This window comes from Podarcis gaigeae (genome assembly GCF_964106915.1).
Source record: "Podarcis gaigeae genome assembly, chromosome: 2".
NCBI classification, from domain to species: domain Eukaryota; kingdom Metazoa; phylum Chordata; class Lepidosauria; order Squamata; family Lacertidae; genus Podarcis; species Podarcis gaigeae.
Genome location: NC_139679.1, coordinates 112,817,756 through 112,835,399, shown reverse-complemented (window position 1 = coordinate 112,835,399; position 17,644 = coordinate 112,817,756). Strand labels below are relative to the sequence as shown.

The window sequence follows — 17,644 nt, the reverse complement described above, 5'->3', positions numbered from 1 at the left end:
AATATTTCAAGAACTAAAAACAAAAGTAAACTATACATCAAATAAAACTGAGAAGTGTACAGAACAGAAAATTTCAAAAATTAGGAGCCAGAGTCTAAACATGTAAGTTTTTAAGAGCTGTTTGGAAATCTCTACTGTCTCTGTCTCATTAATTATCTGAGAGAGAGTATTCCAGAGGGTGGGTGCTGCACCCACAAATGAAGTGACCACCCATGGGTGTTGGAGTGACCCCAGCAGGGATTCATCAGCTTGAGCTCTTACTGCTGAATTTTGTCTCTCGTTTCACCCAATTTCAAGGGACCAGTTCAAATTTCATCCGAGGAGCAACTGGTATTTTTATCATACAAAACGTAGCTGCTTATTCACATCTTCCCGGTCTGACAACAGGGCAGACAAATGAGATTCTGGCTCACGCTTCTCATGGTTCATGTACAGTGGTACCTCAGTTTAAGAACAGCCCACTTTACAAACTACAGTGGAAACCTGTGTTATGTACTGTCCTCCTTGCGGACACTTCGGGTTACGAGCTCTGCTAACCCGGACCTCCGGAACGAATTAAGTTTGTAACCGGAGGTACCACTGTATTCAGTTTACAAACTCCGCAAAACCAGAAGTAGTATCCCAGAACAGAAGCCAAACTGTAGAAGGGCACTGGCACGCCTCAGTTTAAGAACGGTTTTGGTTTAAGAACGGACTTCCGGAATGGATTAAGTTCATAAACGGAAGTACCACTGTACTTTGCAAACAACAGTGGAGGAACTGTATGTAAACAGGGCAGACTTCTCACACATTATAGTCTTGTTTATTTTGGGGGAAGTTCCCACGCATTGAAATTTAAGTTCCATTCCATTTGCTTTCTATTGTTAACACCTGTGGGAAAACTAAATACAGATCACCACAGTAACATGCAAAACAAGAGTCATGTTCCTATGCCACGTCCTCCAACAGTTCATACCTGCTTCAGCTGAGCTGGTGATCAGCAGTCCTCCTGAATCAGGCCAGAGATCCATCAGAGATACCCTCAACAGGCGACTGACTGGGGCATTCTTTTTGAGGGCATTCTTAAAGGAAAGTAGGCTCCTTTTCTTAAAGAGATGGATTGGCTTAAAGAGATGGATTGGCTTCGTGTGGGAGAAAAACTGTGGTTTAAATATGTCTGCTATCAGATCCAGAGAGTCACTCACCCACTGAGCATGGAGTCTCTGAGATCTGTGCAGAAACAGTTGCAGGGTTATGAGGCAGACACAAGGAATCTGGTCGCATGCTTGGACATGGCCCTGAGGAATTTCAAGCAGGAGCCTACGTGCGTGAAGGAGAATGCCACTATGTTGATCAAGAGTGATGGGGTCGTGTTGAAATTCTCCTGTGGGAATCAGAAATGTCTCATCTGCATAGATGATGCTGGCGGAGAACTCCAGTACAATGCCTCTGAGCTCTCGGGGGATGTTTATCTGTCAAGATTATGTTGCAGGCCCCAGCCACTGAATGTGGCAAGTCTCCAGGGAGTGAAGGAAAGTTTGGAGAAATGGGAGATGGGAGAAGATTTGAGAAGATGTCTCAAGCTAGCCCTGAAGGAGCTTCCCAAGGAACCCTTATTAGTGCAGGAAAATGCCCGGTTGATCATTAGGAAGCGCAAAGTTCAACTGGAGTTCATCTCTGGGACAGGGCAATGTGAGATATCGGTGTGTTTTGACAAGGGGGAACCTCATTATGAGGTTGAACCGAAGACCTGGAAAATGTATCGCGAACGGCTACCACTCCACAAGGAACACCTGAATGCCAAGAATTTGGAAAAGATCCGTAGAACAGTGAGATCCCTAGAAGGGACGCCTCCTGATGTCCGGAAGAGCCTTAATATTGCCTTGCACAGGTTCTGCCAGGAACCAGAGGATGTGAAGAAGAATGCCCGCATGGTGATTGAAGTGGAAGGAGGGGAGATGGAGCTAATCTCTGGGACCAGAGAGAATTGCATCGATGTCTCCTGTGTCGGTGGGGAAATATCCTACAGATGCAGCCGTCCAGCTCCAAGGCACAGGAAAGGGGCTCAAAGGAGGCAGGCACGAGGACGTCATCTCCAACGCTACCAGCCCTACCCACGCTGCCACCGTGATCAACTCCCGCCCGGAAACCAATGTCCCCACTGTGGAAGGACGTGTGGATCCAGAATCGGCCTCCACAGTCACTTACGGACTCATTGTTAAAACCATGTTTATGGAAGACAATCTTACTCAGCTACGAGTGATCACCAAAGAAGAAGAAGAAGAAGACCAGCGCAACTATCACCAGAGTTTCTTCTTGTGGCACTAAGCTTTGTTGTTCATGGGCACCACCTACGTACCTAAACACTGTCAGCTCAACCTCACAGGTCTATCTGCTTTCAGCAAGTCCTACAAAGTTCTGGCCTGAGAGTTGCTCAAACAGCTCCCCATTTCCTGCCATTTTCTTAGGATCACGACCCCCACCTGATTTTGACCTTCCACTCGCTGATGTTGCTGACCTTCTGCCCTGGTACTGTTGCCTAAGATCTCACGTGCTGCTTGACCTTCACAATGCTCCTGCCTCTGAGACCTCTGATCCAGATCTGACTTCTCTGAAACTGGACCTTATGTTGTGGATGCCCCTGTCTCCGGCCATTGGATCCTGATCTCTGGCCAGCTTCCCTTGAACTCTGGGCTCCCTGATGGTTTGGAACAGAACTGTGAAGGGCCCTGACACAAGCCCACAAATATGCAGGTGCTGTTCGGGACACTTTGGGGTAGTAAAGTGCAGTAAGGGTGCAAACGTGAGTAAAAATAACATACAAATATGAATTATTTTAGGGAAATATAAATCTAGGGGAAAATATGCTTTGCAGAAATGTATCTGTTATTTAGGCTATCAAATAGCAAGCCTGTTGATTTCAAGCACTAGTAGCACCTTAGAGACCAACTAAGTTTGTTCTGGGTATGTTTGTTCTTAGTTGGTCTCTAAGGTGGTACTGGAAAATTGCCTTTTTTCAAAAAAAATAATTTTTTTGGAAGGATTCTTTTAAAGACTTCCTGGGACAATAAGATTTGATTCTTTTAAGGGAGTTTTTAGGAGCTATCTTTTTAAAGAAATTTTTTGTTTATTTATTTTAAGTAAATAAATGTGTATATTAGAAGATTGCACAGAAATGCCCAGGACTTTTAAAACAAAGCAAAGCAAAATGAAACAAAACCACTAACTGATGTAGGAATGCAGAGAACTGAATTTAAGCCGGGGGGGGGGGGGATCAGAGTGAAACTGAATTTGCCACATCTGTAGCTGTTGGGACCTCACTTTAATCTCATTTCCTTTGTGAGTGGAATAAAAGAAGATGGTGCCAAGTATCTTTAGTTTCTTTCTTTCTTTAAAGCATTTCTACCCTGCTCTTCAGCCAAAACACCTCTTGGAGCAGTTTACAAACATCAGTAATAAGATGTTCCCTGCTCCTACAATCATAGAATCGTAGAATCGTAGAACTGGAAGGGACCTCGAGGGTCATCTAGTCGAACCCCCTGCAATGCAGATATCTCAGCTAAAGCATTCAAGACAGATGGCTGTCCAACATCTGCTTAGAAACCTCCATGGAAGGAGAGTCCACAGCCTCCCGAGGTTTTGTACACAAAAAGGTAAAGGTAAAGGGACCCCTGACCATTAGGTCCAGTTGTGACCGACTCTGGGGTTGCGGCACTCATCTCCCTTTATTGGCCGAGGGAACCAGCGTACAGCTTCCGGGTCATGTGGCCAGCATGACTAAGCCGCTTCTGGTGAACCAGAGCAGCGCACGGAAATGCCGTTTACCTCCCCGCCGGAGCGGTACCTAGTTATCTACTTGCACTTTGATGTGCTTTCGAACTGCTAGGTTGGCAGGAGATTTGCCTTTGCATTGTGTTGGCTTCTGTGCTGACTGCAGAGGAAACTCCATTCAATAGGGGGCAGCAGAGAAACACAGGACGCGAGAGCAGAGCTGAAACTAGGCTTTCTGTCACCCCGGTCAAAGACCCAGTTTGGCACCCCAACCCCCCTGATGCGTGTTTGTGTACATACATACACATACATACATAAATACACACACCCCTCAACATATTTATTTGTACTGGGCATAAAAAGTAGGCAATATATCATCTGAATACAAAGGAACCCTAAGCATTATTGTGACTGTATGACCAAAGGGGAAATTAGCAGCCTTTTCAGTAAAAGCAAATTGTTTGTCAAAAGTAGAACCTCCATGGGCAGCAATTGTCTATCTGAGGTCAGGTTTTGAATTGGATTTATTTGGTCACAGGATCGTTTAAAGACTGCATTTTCATAAGATCAGCCACGATGTTCTGGTTTCCTTTTAAAATGTTTTGTCTCTGTCTCTCTTTGAGGCTTTTTGCCACCCCACCCCTCTTCATGGTTCTGCGCAAACCTTTTCCAGATTCCTTTCAATTTTATTTTTGTTCGATTGTTCATTTTAGGAAATGATAATTTTGTAGTCATTTTAGGTTCCATGTAAGGTGAAGAAATAAATCTCCCCCCAACAAATTGTGAAATTTGGCTTTCACGACATGTCTTGCTGTTTCTATTTTTCTACACTGTCTTTTCTGTGTTTATTTGAAAAAGACAATTCCTGTACTGCTCCTATGTTTTGTAACTTTTAATGTTTCTTTTTTTTCTTGTTTGTTTGTACTTTATATTAATAAAAACTATTTTTAAAAAGGAGGTTTCTTCTATGGGGTTTCAAAATTCTACTCGGGGTTGGGGCGGGCCGGCAGAGCAACAACATTGCTGCTTTTCAGGAATGTGTGGTGTGGTGTGAAGAAGTCTAGATTTAGGGCCACCAACCTCAATCTTCCCTGATCGGACCTCCCTGTCACCCCCTTGCTATGTGTACATCATATATTCAAGATGAAGGGGCCGTCTTAGGGCAAAACTAGCCTGTGTTAATTTCAAATTTGTGCCCTTAAGTGCAGGACTGTTGTGTTTTTTTAATACACAAATTGCCAACAGGATCTCCAATCAAGAATAAGGCACCTTGAGTGGGTTATTGCACCTACCTGCCAAAGTCCCTTTAGCACTACTTCCTGAGCACCCGACAAACGGCAGTTTTTTGGGTCCTTGGGAACCGCATTGCAGGGGGTTTCCGATGGCCCTATGCTCAGCGGGAAGCTTAGGAAGTGCTGAGCGTTGGGCTTGCAAAGCACTTTGCACCATGCTTCCCAAATGCCCACCGACCCACTTGGCACTTTCCAGGCACCAAGCCAAAGCTGCTTCCTTCAGGGATCATCTGTGCAACTGGCTTCCTCGTGCGAAATTCTACTGTGCGGCTGATCCAAGCACGTCCATCTCCTTGCCCCACACCTGATACAGCATTTGATGCCAGGTGTGGGGTAAGTGCGTATGCACTGAGGAAAACTGCCTCAAGTTCCAATTTGGGACCAGTGCTGGGCTAAATCTGGCCTGCAGGCTGGAGGATCTCTATCCTTGGAGCCTTCTTGTATAATAATAATTATTTTTTGGTATAATTTTTTTGTTTTACATTTTAGAATACAGTGGTACCTCGGGTTACAGATTCTTCAGGTTACAGACGCTTCAGGTTACAGACTCCGCTAACCCAGAAATAGTACCTCAGGTTAAGAACTTTACCTCAGGATGAGAACAGAAATCGCGTGGCAGCAGGAGGAGGTCCCATTAGCTAAAGTGCTACCTCAGGTTAAGAACAGTTTCAGGTTAAGAACAGACCTCCAAAACAAATTAAGTTCTTAACCTGAGGTACCACTTATTCATTTAACTTCCTTTTTTCTCTTTCCATGGTTCAATTTGCATACCATAAATCCCTGCATATTTTACATAAACTAAACCATTCAGCATTCCATTATTGCATCCATCAAAACTTATTTACACTGTTGCATTTATCTTAATGCTGCTAACGTTTTCAAGTTTCAAGGACATTTCCCCTTTAGGTTGTTACTCTAGGCTCAGATTTTCACCTCAGTAGGTGAAACATAGCCAGGGATAAGGACCACAGACTAAACCCTGAAACTGAAAACAAGGAGATGGTTTATTGATGCAAAACGCTCAGTACAGTACAGAACTGATATTGTAGACCAGCGGGCGCCCACTTTTTTGGACGAGGGCACATCTCAGGTTTTGAGGGTGTGCTGTCGGTACCAGTAACAAAATGGCTGCCACAGGACCATAACAAAACATGGCTGCCATAATACAAAACATACAAAACATGGCTGCCATAATACAATATGAGAGGGAATACAGTGGTGATGAAGCTTTCCCCATGACTGTATTTTCATACTAGAAGAGGCTTAGCCTGTTGGATTTCTGCCTGCCAGGCCATTGTTAAAAGCACAAAAACACTGTTCTTCCCACATGCCAACCCGCTCTTGCCCCACAGATGGAAAGCCCCAAATTTCTGTGGCCATTCCTCCCTGAGCGCCATTCCACAGCTCTTTGCTTGGATCTCATACAGTTGCGTGGGAAGTGCAAAAACAACTCTTTTTCGGGGCATTGGGGGCGATTGGGGAGGGGGCTGTGAGGAGTCGTGCCCTCAAGATTCAGCAACTCAGTTCAGCTCCTTGCCCAACCAAGAAAAAGGGCCGGATTTCCTCCCCAAAGAAGGACGCTTTCGGGAAAGTGAAGATCAAGACATCTCCTTCGACATCAAAAAATCCCACAGAACCCCTTTCATAGTCCAGAGTCACCCGGATCTTCCTGAGCTCATGATTTAAGAGCAAAGGCGTCCGCTCAGGGGCAGTAAAAGCCCAAAGTCCATACAATGAGCCAACTATGGCTTTTCCCACAGCCCAGATTCCTACACTGGGTTGAAGCCTGACCTGTCCCTTCCTCGGGGTCGACTCGCGTGCCACCCCCACAGCCCACGTGGCATTTTTCTCTCCCCCAACTTCCACTTCCCACCATTTTCTTACTGCACGGAATCTCTCGCTGCCCAGCACGTAGGTCTTCGGATCAAATCTCTTTGGGCTGTCGGGCAGATTTTGCCTTTCCCCTCCACACCTCACACTCTTCCCATCTTCAGAGAGAATGAGGTAGTGATTCGCTGTTTCTGGATCCAAAACTATATTCACTGTAAGAGAGAGAGAGATTCACACACAGAGAGAGGGAGCCGGGTCAGTGTTTGAATTATAGGGCAAGGTGCATGTGTGCATCTATCTTTTGTGGTACCCTATAGGTTTTTTGTGTGCTTAGAAAAGCTACTGAGGGGGTTATGGATTGGCTACGATTTGGATGGGTGGGAGCCAGGGCTAGGAAATGGCAAATTACCAAATTTTGGTTTATGTTTTCTACTCCTAAATTCAGTTCTTCACATTTTCACATTCCTTTGCAAATTCTTTTTTTTTTAAGTACTCATGAAAATCCATCTGTGTTGCTAGTGCGAATTTCTCCTAACACTTTTTTTTTTTTTGCATGTTCAAACACCTAGGGACGCGGGTGGCGCTGTGGTCTAAACCACTGAGCCTCTTGGGCCTGCCAATCAGAAGGTCAGCAGTTTGAATTCCCACGGTGGGGTGAGCTCCCGTTGCCCGGTCCCAGCTCCTGCCAACCTAGCAGTAAGAAAGCACACCAAAAAGTGCAAGTAGATAAATAGGTACCGCTCCCTTGGGAAGGTAAACGGCGTTTCCTTGCGCTGCTCTGGTTTTGGCGTTCCATTGCACCAGAAGCAGCTTAGTCATGCTGGCCACATGACCGGGGGGGGGGGGGGGACTGTCAGCAGAGCGCACAAACACTGGACTTAACTGTCAGGGGTCCTTTACCTTTTTTTACACGTTGCATCCTTGGAGAACTGTGCTGCAAAATTCGGAGGAGTGCAAATTCCAAAGGAGGTAGGTAAGATTCGCCTTTCCACGTGAACTGACCTGAATTTCTCCCCATCCTTAGTCAGAGCGGAGCTTATGGATTTCGTTAAGGTGGTGAGGCTCAGAGGGCAGTGACTTGCCCAAGGAACTGAGTTGGAGACTGCATTCCTACACTTGCTAACTTGGAAATGAATCCCTCTGAACTCCATAGAACCTATTGTTAAAACTTTTGGAATCCGATGAACCTTTGAAGTGCTTTCGCCTGTTGCACAGCAGAGTATAGAAGAGTATCACAGCGATTGCTGAGCAACTCTTGAGATTGTCCAGCTGAACGACGAGCAGGAACAAAAACTGCTGACTAGTAACTTGGTTCTTGTTGTTTTATTATTTACAGCAGCAAACATACAAGCTATTCACAAGTTACTTTTTACAACACGACTTCTTCACTCTCAGTAACTCCTCAGCACTAACCACACCACACTAACACTCTCCAACACACACCAGTGTTATAGGTCATGCCTGCATAAGGAACTCAGACAATCACTTGGTTGTTGCTGGGTCTCCTTATCCCTAGGCAGATTCCTTACATGTCCTGTATTCCCATGCTGTGGAGATTCTAATTGCAAACGTGCTAAGCTGCCTGCAAATCATGGATTCCAACACCTATGTCTGGGCAGACCCAGGTAGGATTGCTTTGTGTATCTCCATCTGCTGGTGGGAGGGGTGAACAGCCTCTGGAGCTATGAAGAGGGAAGGAAGGAAGACCAGAGGGAAGAGGGAACAGAAGAAATAGGAGCAGGAGAAAGTTTAAAAAAGGGGGAGGGAGTGGCTCACACTCCTCTATGGTCTCTGATGGGTTTTTATTAGGTAAGTGTGGGAATATATTAACTATAAACATGTCTGCCTCCATTGTTGGTCAAAGGGAGAGAGAGAGAGAGAGAGAGAGAGAGAGAGAGAGAGAGAGAGAGAGAACAGGAAATATTTATTCCCTTCTTCCCCCTCAGGAGAGAAGGGGAAATGACACCACACACTGCCCTCTCTACCAATTATATTTCTATGGTCTGTGGCCTATCAGCAAAACAGCTCTATGGTCTTAACTCCTTCACATGCTAACTAGTAAGGTAAAAGGTAAAGGTACCCCTGCCCATATGGGCCACACTTGCCAGACTCTGGGGTTGTGCGCCCATCTCACTCAAGAGGCCAGGGGCCAGCGCTGTCCGAAGACACTTCCGGGTCACGTGGCCAGCGTGACATTGCTGCTCTGGCGAGCCAGAGCTGCACATGGAAACACCGTTTACCTTCCCGCTAGAAAGCGGTCCCTATTTATCTACTTGCACCCGAGGGTGCTTTCGAACTGCTAGGTTAGCAGGCGCTGGGACCGAGCAACGGGAGTGCACCCCGCCGCGGGGATTCAAACCGCCGACCTTTCGATCGGCAAGCCCTAGGCGCTGAGGCTTTTACCCACAGCGCCACCCGCGTCCCAGCTAACTAGTAAGTATGTGCATTATTACTGTAGATTTGACTGCAAAATCTCCCCCACACTTTCTCACACAAACAAATGGGGAGGGGGGGAATCCGCCCCCAAGCAGCATACCTGATGCTATTTTCCCAAGTGTTCCCAAGTTGCTCTTCTCCCTCATGATGCACATTTCACCTTGTTGTATGCTCTCTGGTGTTGAGGAGGGCATGGCAGAGCCAGCTGCAATAGCAAGGAACTTGATTAGTTGGGGACATCTTGAAGAAATGGCCAAGTAAGACACTTAACAGTTGTGCTCTGGTTGACTAGGGCATTGCTTTCATCCTGTCTGTCTTGTCTGTGCCCTGTCCCATTTGCTGTCAAGGGTCTGACTCTGTGAGACTCAGGGGAAGAGGCCGTGGGTATTCCACAGAAGCATTAGCTAGCATGGTGATCAGTGTCAATGGATCTGATCGTACGTATCTTTACTTCAAAGATGATGAAGGACTGGTCTTGTGTCTGGAGACATTAAACACCTGGTTACTTTGAACTGTGTGGGAGGAGCTTCCCCCTTAACGAACTCTGGAAGATGCTGTTCAGTTGGGAGCAGGAAATCTCTGATGACTCCGCTTACTGTGCTCATAACACACACCAGTTGACGTGTGGTGAACTCCCAGCTGACTTCAGTAAGCCAGAGCATTCCAGCATTCCCATTACATTTTATGAAAACATTGGGACGGGGGGAGTGTTTCAGAAAAATAAATGCCAAATAAGGAAGATTACTCAGAATTTTAAATAGAGAAATAGAAAAAAAAGAACACTCAAATGTCAAGCTTCAGTTACTCTTGTTTGCTTCCCAGCCCTCCAGTTCTGAGATAGTTAGAAGACAAAACCAGAGTTTTGGAGCAGAGTTTAGGGATGTGACAGGCTGTAAAAGGCAGCAAGATGGAAAGAAAATCAAAGCACGAGGGTTGGTTCCTGTTTTGAATGCAAGGCTGTGGCTATGGGAGAAACAAGACTCTCTTGGGTTGTCCGCCTTGTGAACCCCTCCACCATAGGCTCAGAATGTATATATGTGTGAATAAACCATATATCCTAAAGACACAACAGTCTCTGCTGTGCCTCATTTCCCAAAAGAAAATCAAACCCTGGGGAGGCAGCTTGGGACCCCAGCAATCTTGTGCTGCTGGGAGATTGAAGTGGGGAACAGTGCAAAACCCTCCCATATCTCATCTGCAAAAACTGTTTAAAGATCTGCCAAACCTGGAAATGTACCTTTATTTTCTTGAGGTCCAGAGAACACGTCTAAGGAAAAAAGTGAAATGAAGAAAAAGTCAATACTCGTACTTGGCTCCAAGGGCAATACTTTAGATATAGAATGTTTGCAAGTGTGTTCTGGCCTAAATCTAAAATTTAGCCATAGTACTCCATCTTTCTCCCTCTTCCAACATTAGCATTAAGTATTATGAAAGCATGTTTGGGGTGGGGGACACAGAGAAGAGTTGCCTCCCCCAGCTCTGAGAGAGTTAGAAGACAAAACCAGTATTTTGGAGTAGAGTTTAGGGATGTGACAGGCTGCAAAAGGCAGCAAGATGGAAAGAGAATCAGGGCACGATGGTGGGTTCCTGTTTTGAATGCAAGGCTGTGGTTATGGGAGAAACAAGACTCTCTTGGGGTGCCTGTGAACCCCTCCATTGTAGGCTCAGATTGTATATATGTGTAAATAAACCATATATCCTAAGGACACCACAGTCTCTGCTGTGCCTCATTTGCCAATAGGAAGCTCGATCCCTGGGGAAGCAGCCTGGGACCCCTGGAATATTCACCATTTGGAAATTGGCAAGGCATGCAACTCTATCATCTATCTATCTATCATCTATCTATCTATCTATCTATCTATCTATCTATCTATCTATCTATCATCTATCTATCATCTATCTATCTATCTATCTATCTATCTATCTATCTATCTATCATCTATCTATCTATATCTATCTATCTATCATCTATCTATCTATATCTATCTATCTATCTATCATCTATCTATCATATCTATCTATCTATCTATCTATCTATCTATCTATCTATCTATCATCTATCCATCTATCCCATATCTACATCATACAATGATCTTTGTTACCTTTAAATTTCTCGGTCTCCTTCTCCAAAAAAGGATGCATTTTGGAGAAATTATCTATTTGTTCTTCTAATCCAGGAGGAAAAGCATTCGTGGTTTTATATTCATTTTCATTACACCTAGGAAGAAGAAAGTGAAGAAAGTGAAGTTTATTGTGCTCCATCAGGTCATTCTCAAGTCATTCTTAATTCAGTCATCAGAATGAAGGAGAAAAGTGCGAGCAGCAGGAAGATACCAAGGGATCGTCCATGATGGGTTTTCCTTTCATTCCCCCTGGTTTCCCCACGAAAGTCCCCGCTGTTTACCGCTGAATCAGAACAAAGGTCATTTGGGTTTTCTGTGGATTGACAGCTGAATAGAAGCAAACATTTTAAGAATGAACCCCACAAAGCCAGTCTTCCTCCTTCTCGTCACTTCCTCACAGCCCTACTATGTGTTTTATATGCATTCTCCCCCCCCCCCCCAAAAAAAATCCTATCCATTTTGGTATGCTGTTCTATGCATACCTCAATGCACTTTTTGTGCATTTCCCCATACGAAAAAATGCATCACAAGATTTGTAAAATTGTGCAGTCAGATTGGTAACTGTTTTTTTGATCTGCTTATTGCTCTGTAAACTCTGAATTAGATTGGTTCAAATAAAAGTATAGACCAAATCAATTTATCCCTTACCTCCAAGGAAGGAAATTAATATTATTCATAATAATATTCATATCAAAGCCACCTACCTTTCCAGGATGCTTCTCATATTCTAGATGGAAGAGACAGAAGGAGAGAAATTCAGTCACTTGCACCAGTTGCCTCCAGCAGTTTATTACTTTCCCCTTTTCTTTATATATTAACCAAATACTGAAGTGCACACGCCTACTGTAAATACTTCTATAGACTATAGACTGATGAACAGCCCTTCCCCAGAGGACAACCTGGAGGGTTTCATTGCACCATTGCTGACCTGCAAGAATTCAGTCACTGGCTGCTTCTGTTTCTCCTCCAGCTGCTTAATTAAACTACAAAAGCCCAGACATTTACTTCTAAATTTGAAAATCCCCCTGAATGGGCATGTAGGCCCCCCTCTCTGCCCCAGAACCTCCCCCAGTTATGCTTCATCCTGGAATGGGATCTTCTGCCAACTGCAAGTGATCCCGGGCTATGCTCTGCTGCTGGCTCCCACCACTGGTGCTGCCAGCCTGAGAGCAGATGTCTACCTGCTACTGCTGACGATGTATATTGCTCTACACACAACAGCGAGGGCATGTTTGAATTGGGTAGAGGGAGAACTCAACTGGCCAGTGTTGCTGGTGCCATTGCCAATGATAGCACAAAAACTCCCTGGATCCATTGTAATTTGGCAGGCTTCATCCATACTGCAGGAGCAGCTTTGCCTGCAAATTCCATCCACTTCTATCAAAAGGGAGTATGGGTGTAATAGATGTTTTAAATTTTCCAAGTACTGAAGCTGGGGAATGAAGAAATTCTGGGCCCAGAAGCAGAACAGGGAAGCCTTCCCAATGGTCAACCTGAATCATGCCGTTTGATGAAGCTCCAAATCACAGTTTGGAACAAAATGTGTGACCAATGCACATCCCTACTATGAATTCAATGGTACCTCTAGTTACGAACTTAATTCATTCCGGAGGTCCCTTCTTAACCCGAAACTGTTCTTAACTAGAGGTGTGCTGCACCGCCGGCACACGATTTCCGTTCTCATCCTGGAGCAAAATTTTCAACTCGAGGTAACTCTTCGAGGTTAGCGGAGTTTGTAACCTGAAGCGTTTGTAACCTGAGGCGTTTGTAACTCAAGGTACTACTGTACTTCTGTAAACCAATAGAGTGGTTGGGAGTACAACCCTTCCCTGCAGGACAACCTGGACTATTTAATTGTGCCAAGTCTTACCTGCAAGAATTCAGTCGCTGGCTGTTTCTTTTTCTTCTCCAGCTCCTTAATAAGGTCATCGATAGACGACATTTCCTCAGAGAGTTTTGCAATATGTTTGTCCTCCCAGGATTTAATCTCATCGTCCAGTTCCTTTAATCGAGCCAGCAGGAAGCACTCTTGTTCTTCCAGAAACTGGTGCAATTGCTTGAAATCAGCCATGAGTTTCTGCCTCTCCATGTCTGTCTGCTTCTGCAAAGACAGTGTCATGGCCAGACAAAGACATTTAGATGTCCCCTTAATTCCATGTGCACAAGCAGGGCAGTTGATATTTACTTCAATGCTAACAATGGTACAGAAGTTCAGTCACAGCTGAGGGCGGCAGGCAGGCTGGCTTAGCAGGACACAACCTCTTTGCTTGGCTCAGTCCTCAGTATTTTCCTGATGCTCACCTACCAATCTATTAAGCTGCTGCTGTTCTCTATTCGCTGGCATCTTCAGCCAGCCTTGGCCACCTCACTGTGCCTAATAGTAGGGCCGTAAGGAAGTGACGAGAAGAAGGAAGACTGGCTTTGTGGGGTTCACTTCATTCTTAAAGGATTAATGCTGGCATGGCTGGACATTTTTGGACTCAAGGACTACATTTGGCGTTAGACAACCCTACCAATTTTAGCCTATCCTGCTCTTCAAGGTCTGAAGCAGAGACCTTTCCCAACTCTACCACCCATTATCCATTTAATTGATAATGCCAATGATCAAACCTGGAACACTGTGCAAGCAAAGCATAGGCTCCACCACAGAATTAAGGCCTCACTCTGTCAATATAACCATCCTGGAGAGGCAAGAAGGTTTGCACCTACCAGCAGATTCTGGCTTTCGGTCTCCCTCTTCAGTTTAGAAGACAGAATTTCTTCTCTCTGTTTGTTCAGGAACTCCAAATGACGCAGGATTCTACCCTGGGGTGACCAAGAAGGCATTTGGGTTAATTTTGGCAATAGAGATATACTCATAAACTGTAACAGCCGTGTGTGTTCAAGAAACCAAGAACATGAAGGATGAGGAGAGTCTATGTATAGCTTCTAGGAAACTTCCATTCTCGGTGTAGAATTAAATCAGTGTTCACATATGCATATTTATATAGCTAATAATTCATTTTCTGATTAAATGTGGGGGAAACAAGAGGGCTCAAAATTATGGGGACACAGATAAAAAGTTTGCTCATATACCAGGTTTGCACAAAACAGAGTATCTGTACGGGGTTTGGATTCAGATCCTGAGCCAAGTCAGTAACCCTCTCACATTTTCTGCACCAAACCATGCTCTTTTCCAAAGTTAAATTGGGGTACGAACCAGAGGTTGTGGCTGGTGCACAGCCCTATTCATACCTCGTTCTTTTTCTTTCTTCTTTTAAGAAAAACAGCTTGCGGTATTCAGCTTGCGGCAGGTAGACTGGTGACTGGGAGCGGCCGCCGAGACCATATAACACCGGTCTTGAAAGACCTACATTGGCTCCCAGTACGTTTCCGAGCACAATTCAAAGTGTTGGTGCTGACCTTTAAAGCCCTAAATGGCCTCGGTCCAGTATATCTGAAGGAGCGTCTCCTCCCCCATCGTTCTGCCCGGACACTGAGGTCCAGCTCCGAGGGCCTTCTGGCGGTTCCCTCACTGCGAGAAGCCAAGTTACAGGGGACCAGGCAGAGGGCCTTCTCGGTAGTGGCGCCCGCCCTGTGGAATGCCCTCCCATCAGATGTCAAAGCGATAAACAACTACCTGACATTCAGAAGACATCTGAAGGCAGCCCTGTTCAGGGAAGTTTTTAATATGTGACATTTTAGTGTATTTCTCATCTCTGTTGGAAGCCGCCCAGAGTGGCTGGGGAAACCCAGCCAGATGGGCGGGGTACAAATAATAAATTATTATTATTATTATTATTATTATTATTATTATTATTATTACCATGAAGTTATCACAGGAAGTGCCACAATTTCCACATTTAGGGTGGAAAGGTGCCGGTTCCCCCAGTACCCCCAGAGGAAACCACACTGGCCCTAATAACATCCTTTACCCCTCATAACTTCAGAGCATTTGCTGCTCCTTCCCCACCTTGCAGTATTTTGCAGGTAGAACTTCCTGGGCCTCTGCTAATAGGAAGCTTTGATATGATTCTGCAGCAGAATTGTGAGCCACATGGCTACATTGCTAATACCTGATACCTATGCTCTGGGGTTTTTAGACATATCTAGAAAGAGGGGAAGCGGTCTTATACTGTGTTATATGTTCCTCTGGTCCAACTAGCTCAGTACTGGCTCATAGCTGTCAACTTTTCCCTTTTCTTGCGAGGAATCCTATTTGGAATAAGGGAATTCCCCTTAAAAAAGGGGAAACGTTGGCAGCTATGTACTGGCTGTACTGACTGGATTTCAGGTCCCATATATCCCCAGCCCTACCTAGAAATGCTAAAGATTTCTGCATTCAAGATTGGGCTACTGTGACCCTTACTTATTTACTTACTTACTTAATTTATATACTGCCCTATACCTGAAGATTTCAGGGCAGTTCACAGAACAAAATCAGAATATAAAAGCACAAAATGTATAATCAAAATAAAAACAACCCCATACCCACCAAAAAAGAATGTTTTATTTTTTCTTTTTTGAAATAATTTTTAATTTTTATTTTGCAACACAAACACACACACTAACAAAAAGAAAAAGGAAACATAAAACATAAAGAAAAAAGAAAAAAGAAAAAAAACAATATCAAAGGTAAATACAAAATCTTATACTAAGCAAATGTTAAACAATATGTATATACCATATTTCAGTTCTTCTTTTCTTCCAATTGACTTCCTTCATTCTACTTTCATATTTAGTAAACTGTTTCCTTCTCTTTTCAGTTTTACCCCTTTTTTCTTTCTGTTTTTTAGCTTTTACCCCCTAGTTTGTTTTGCAAAAGTTAGTCAAAACAAGTCCAAGTATTAATTTGAGGGCACTGCTTTTTAAGGTAATCTCTATATTTTTCTTTTCGGAATTTTGGTTTGATCTGACCTTTAATTGCACCTGTCCTTCGGACCAATTTTAGATAGTCAAATAATTTATCTTGCCATTATTTTTTGGTCGGTATTACTTCATTGCACGGGGGAGGAATGAGCCACCCATGGCTCACAACTCCCAAGCCTCCCCCAAGCTGGCAAAACGAAGGGAGAAGGGGGGAATCCTGCTGGCAGAGCGGCGTAGCTCCCTTCCTTACCCCAACGGCTCGGGGTAGGCTTGGGGGTCACGGGCAGGCGGTGCACCAAATGTCACCCCCCCTCAGCGAGGGCACTTACACCTCCAACCCCTTCCTGCACCCTGGAAAACACCCACCTGAATGTCACCTAGAGAAAAATGCAGCCCTCGGGCTGAAATATTTTCCCCATCCTTAGGATAACTGAGCATCCCATGGAAGCCTGGTCCCCAGTCCTACAGCTCCCTACCTGATACTCGTCTAAGGCCTCCTCCTTTGGGATCACTATAAGCTCCTTGGATTTGTCGCACACCACACAGATGGGGGCTCGGTTGCCTTCGCCGAAGAGCTTCAGGGGCTCCTGGTGTCTCTCGCAAACCCTTCCCAGCGCTTCCGCCCCTCTGGCCATCTGAAGGCTGAATTTCTTGACTATTTCCACAATGCTTGCCAGTTGCTGGTTGGGCCTGAGATTTCTTTGCTGACAAGGTTCCCTGCACTGAGGGCATGAAGCCTCTTGGTCCGATTTCCCCCAAGCCTCGGTGATGCAGGTTTGGCAGAAATTGTGCCCGCATTCTATGATCACTGGGTCTTTGAAATACTCCCGGCAGATGCGGCATGTCGTTTCCTCGCAGAGGTTCTGGACTGGACTCTCGTCTGCCATTTCGCCTGCCTGAAACAGGAATAAAAGCCTTAGTTTCATTTTTCCAGTTTAAAGTCCAAGGTTAGGCCTTTCCCTGCCTCTGGGTGACTCATAGTGTTTGCAAAGCAGCAGCATAAGCCAGAAGAAACCCTCACGGTGTGCAGCTTCACGTCTGTACCGTGAATTCAAAGTGCATGGTGTCTGCCAAAGAATTCTGGCACTGGCCATTTACCTCAAAAAGCTACACTTCCCAGCACCCTTAACTAACTACAGTCCCCAGGAAAAAGTGAGCGAGAGCCGTGTGGCCATCATGAGGCTAATAAAAGGTCAAATACGAACTGACTGGAGCAGGAGGAAAAAGGAAGTAAAGCCTGAGAAAAAACAATTGTTTATCTGAGAAGGAATTAGTGAGGGAAGAATTGGTTTCCTGTCTCCCACCCCCAGTTCTCATACAGTTTCTTCTTGCAAACACTGTTGCTCCAGTCCCAAATGTTAACAG

General features: G+C 45.0%; 1 protein-coding gene across 1 annotated transcript; it reads right to left on the bottom strand.

Moving 5' to 3' along the window:
* Positions 1-4,069: 4,069 nt before the first annotated feature.
* Positions 4,070-17,220, bottom strand: LOC310838094 (zinc finger protein RFP-like). The gene is made up of 8 exons (XM_083725488.1): positions 16,756-17,220; positions 14,141-14,236; positions 13,302-13,532; positions 12,136-12,158; positions 11,411-11,526; positions 10,546-10,575; positions 9,409-9,513; positions 4,070-7,084 (listed from the first exon to the last, which is right to left on the bottom strand). The coding sequence occupies exons 1-8, from the start codon at positions 17,203-17,205 to the stop codon at positions 6,555-6,557; spliced, it is 1,581 nt and encodes a 526-aa protein (XP_083581614.1). The 5' UTR covers positions 17,206-17,220; the 3' UTR covers positions 4,070-6,554.
* Positions 17,221-17,644: the final 424 nt, after the last annotated feature.

Excerpts from the sequence above, each read along its gene's own strand:
- LOC310838094 (XM_083725488.1), bottom strand. The coding sequence starts at position 17,205 with ATGAAACTAAGGCTTTTATTCCTGTTTCAGGCAGGCGAAATGGCAGAC. Across the intron at positions 12,159-13,301 it reads CAGCGACTGAATTCTTGCAG|AATATGAGAAGCATCCTGGA; the intron begins GTAAGACTTGGC and ends TCTTCCATCTAG. Across the intron at positions 11,527-12,135 it reads ATGAGAAGCATCCTGGAAAG|GTGTAATGAAAATGAATATA; the intron begins GTAGGTGGCTTT and ends TCTTCTTCCTAG.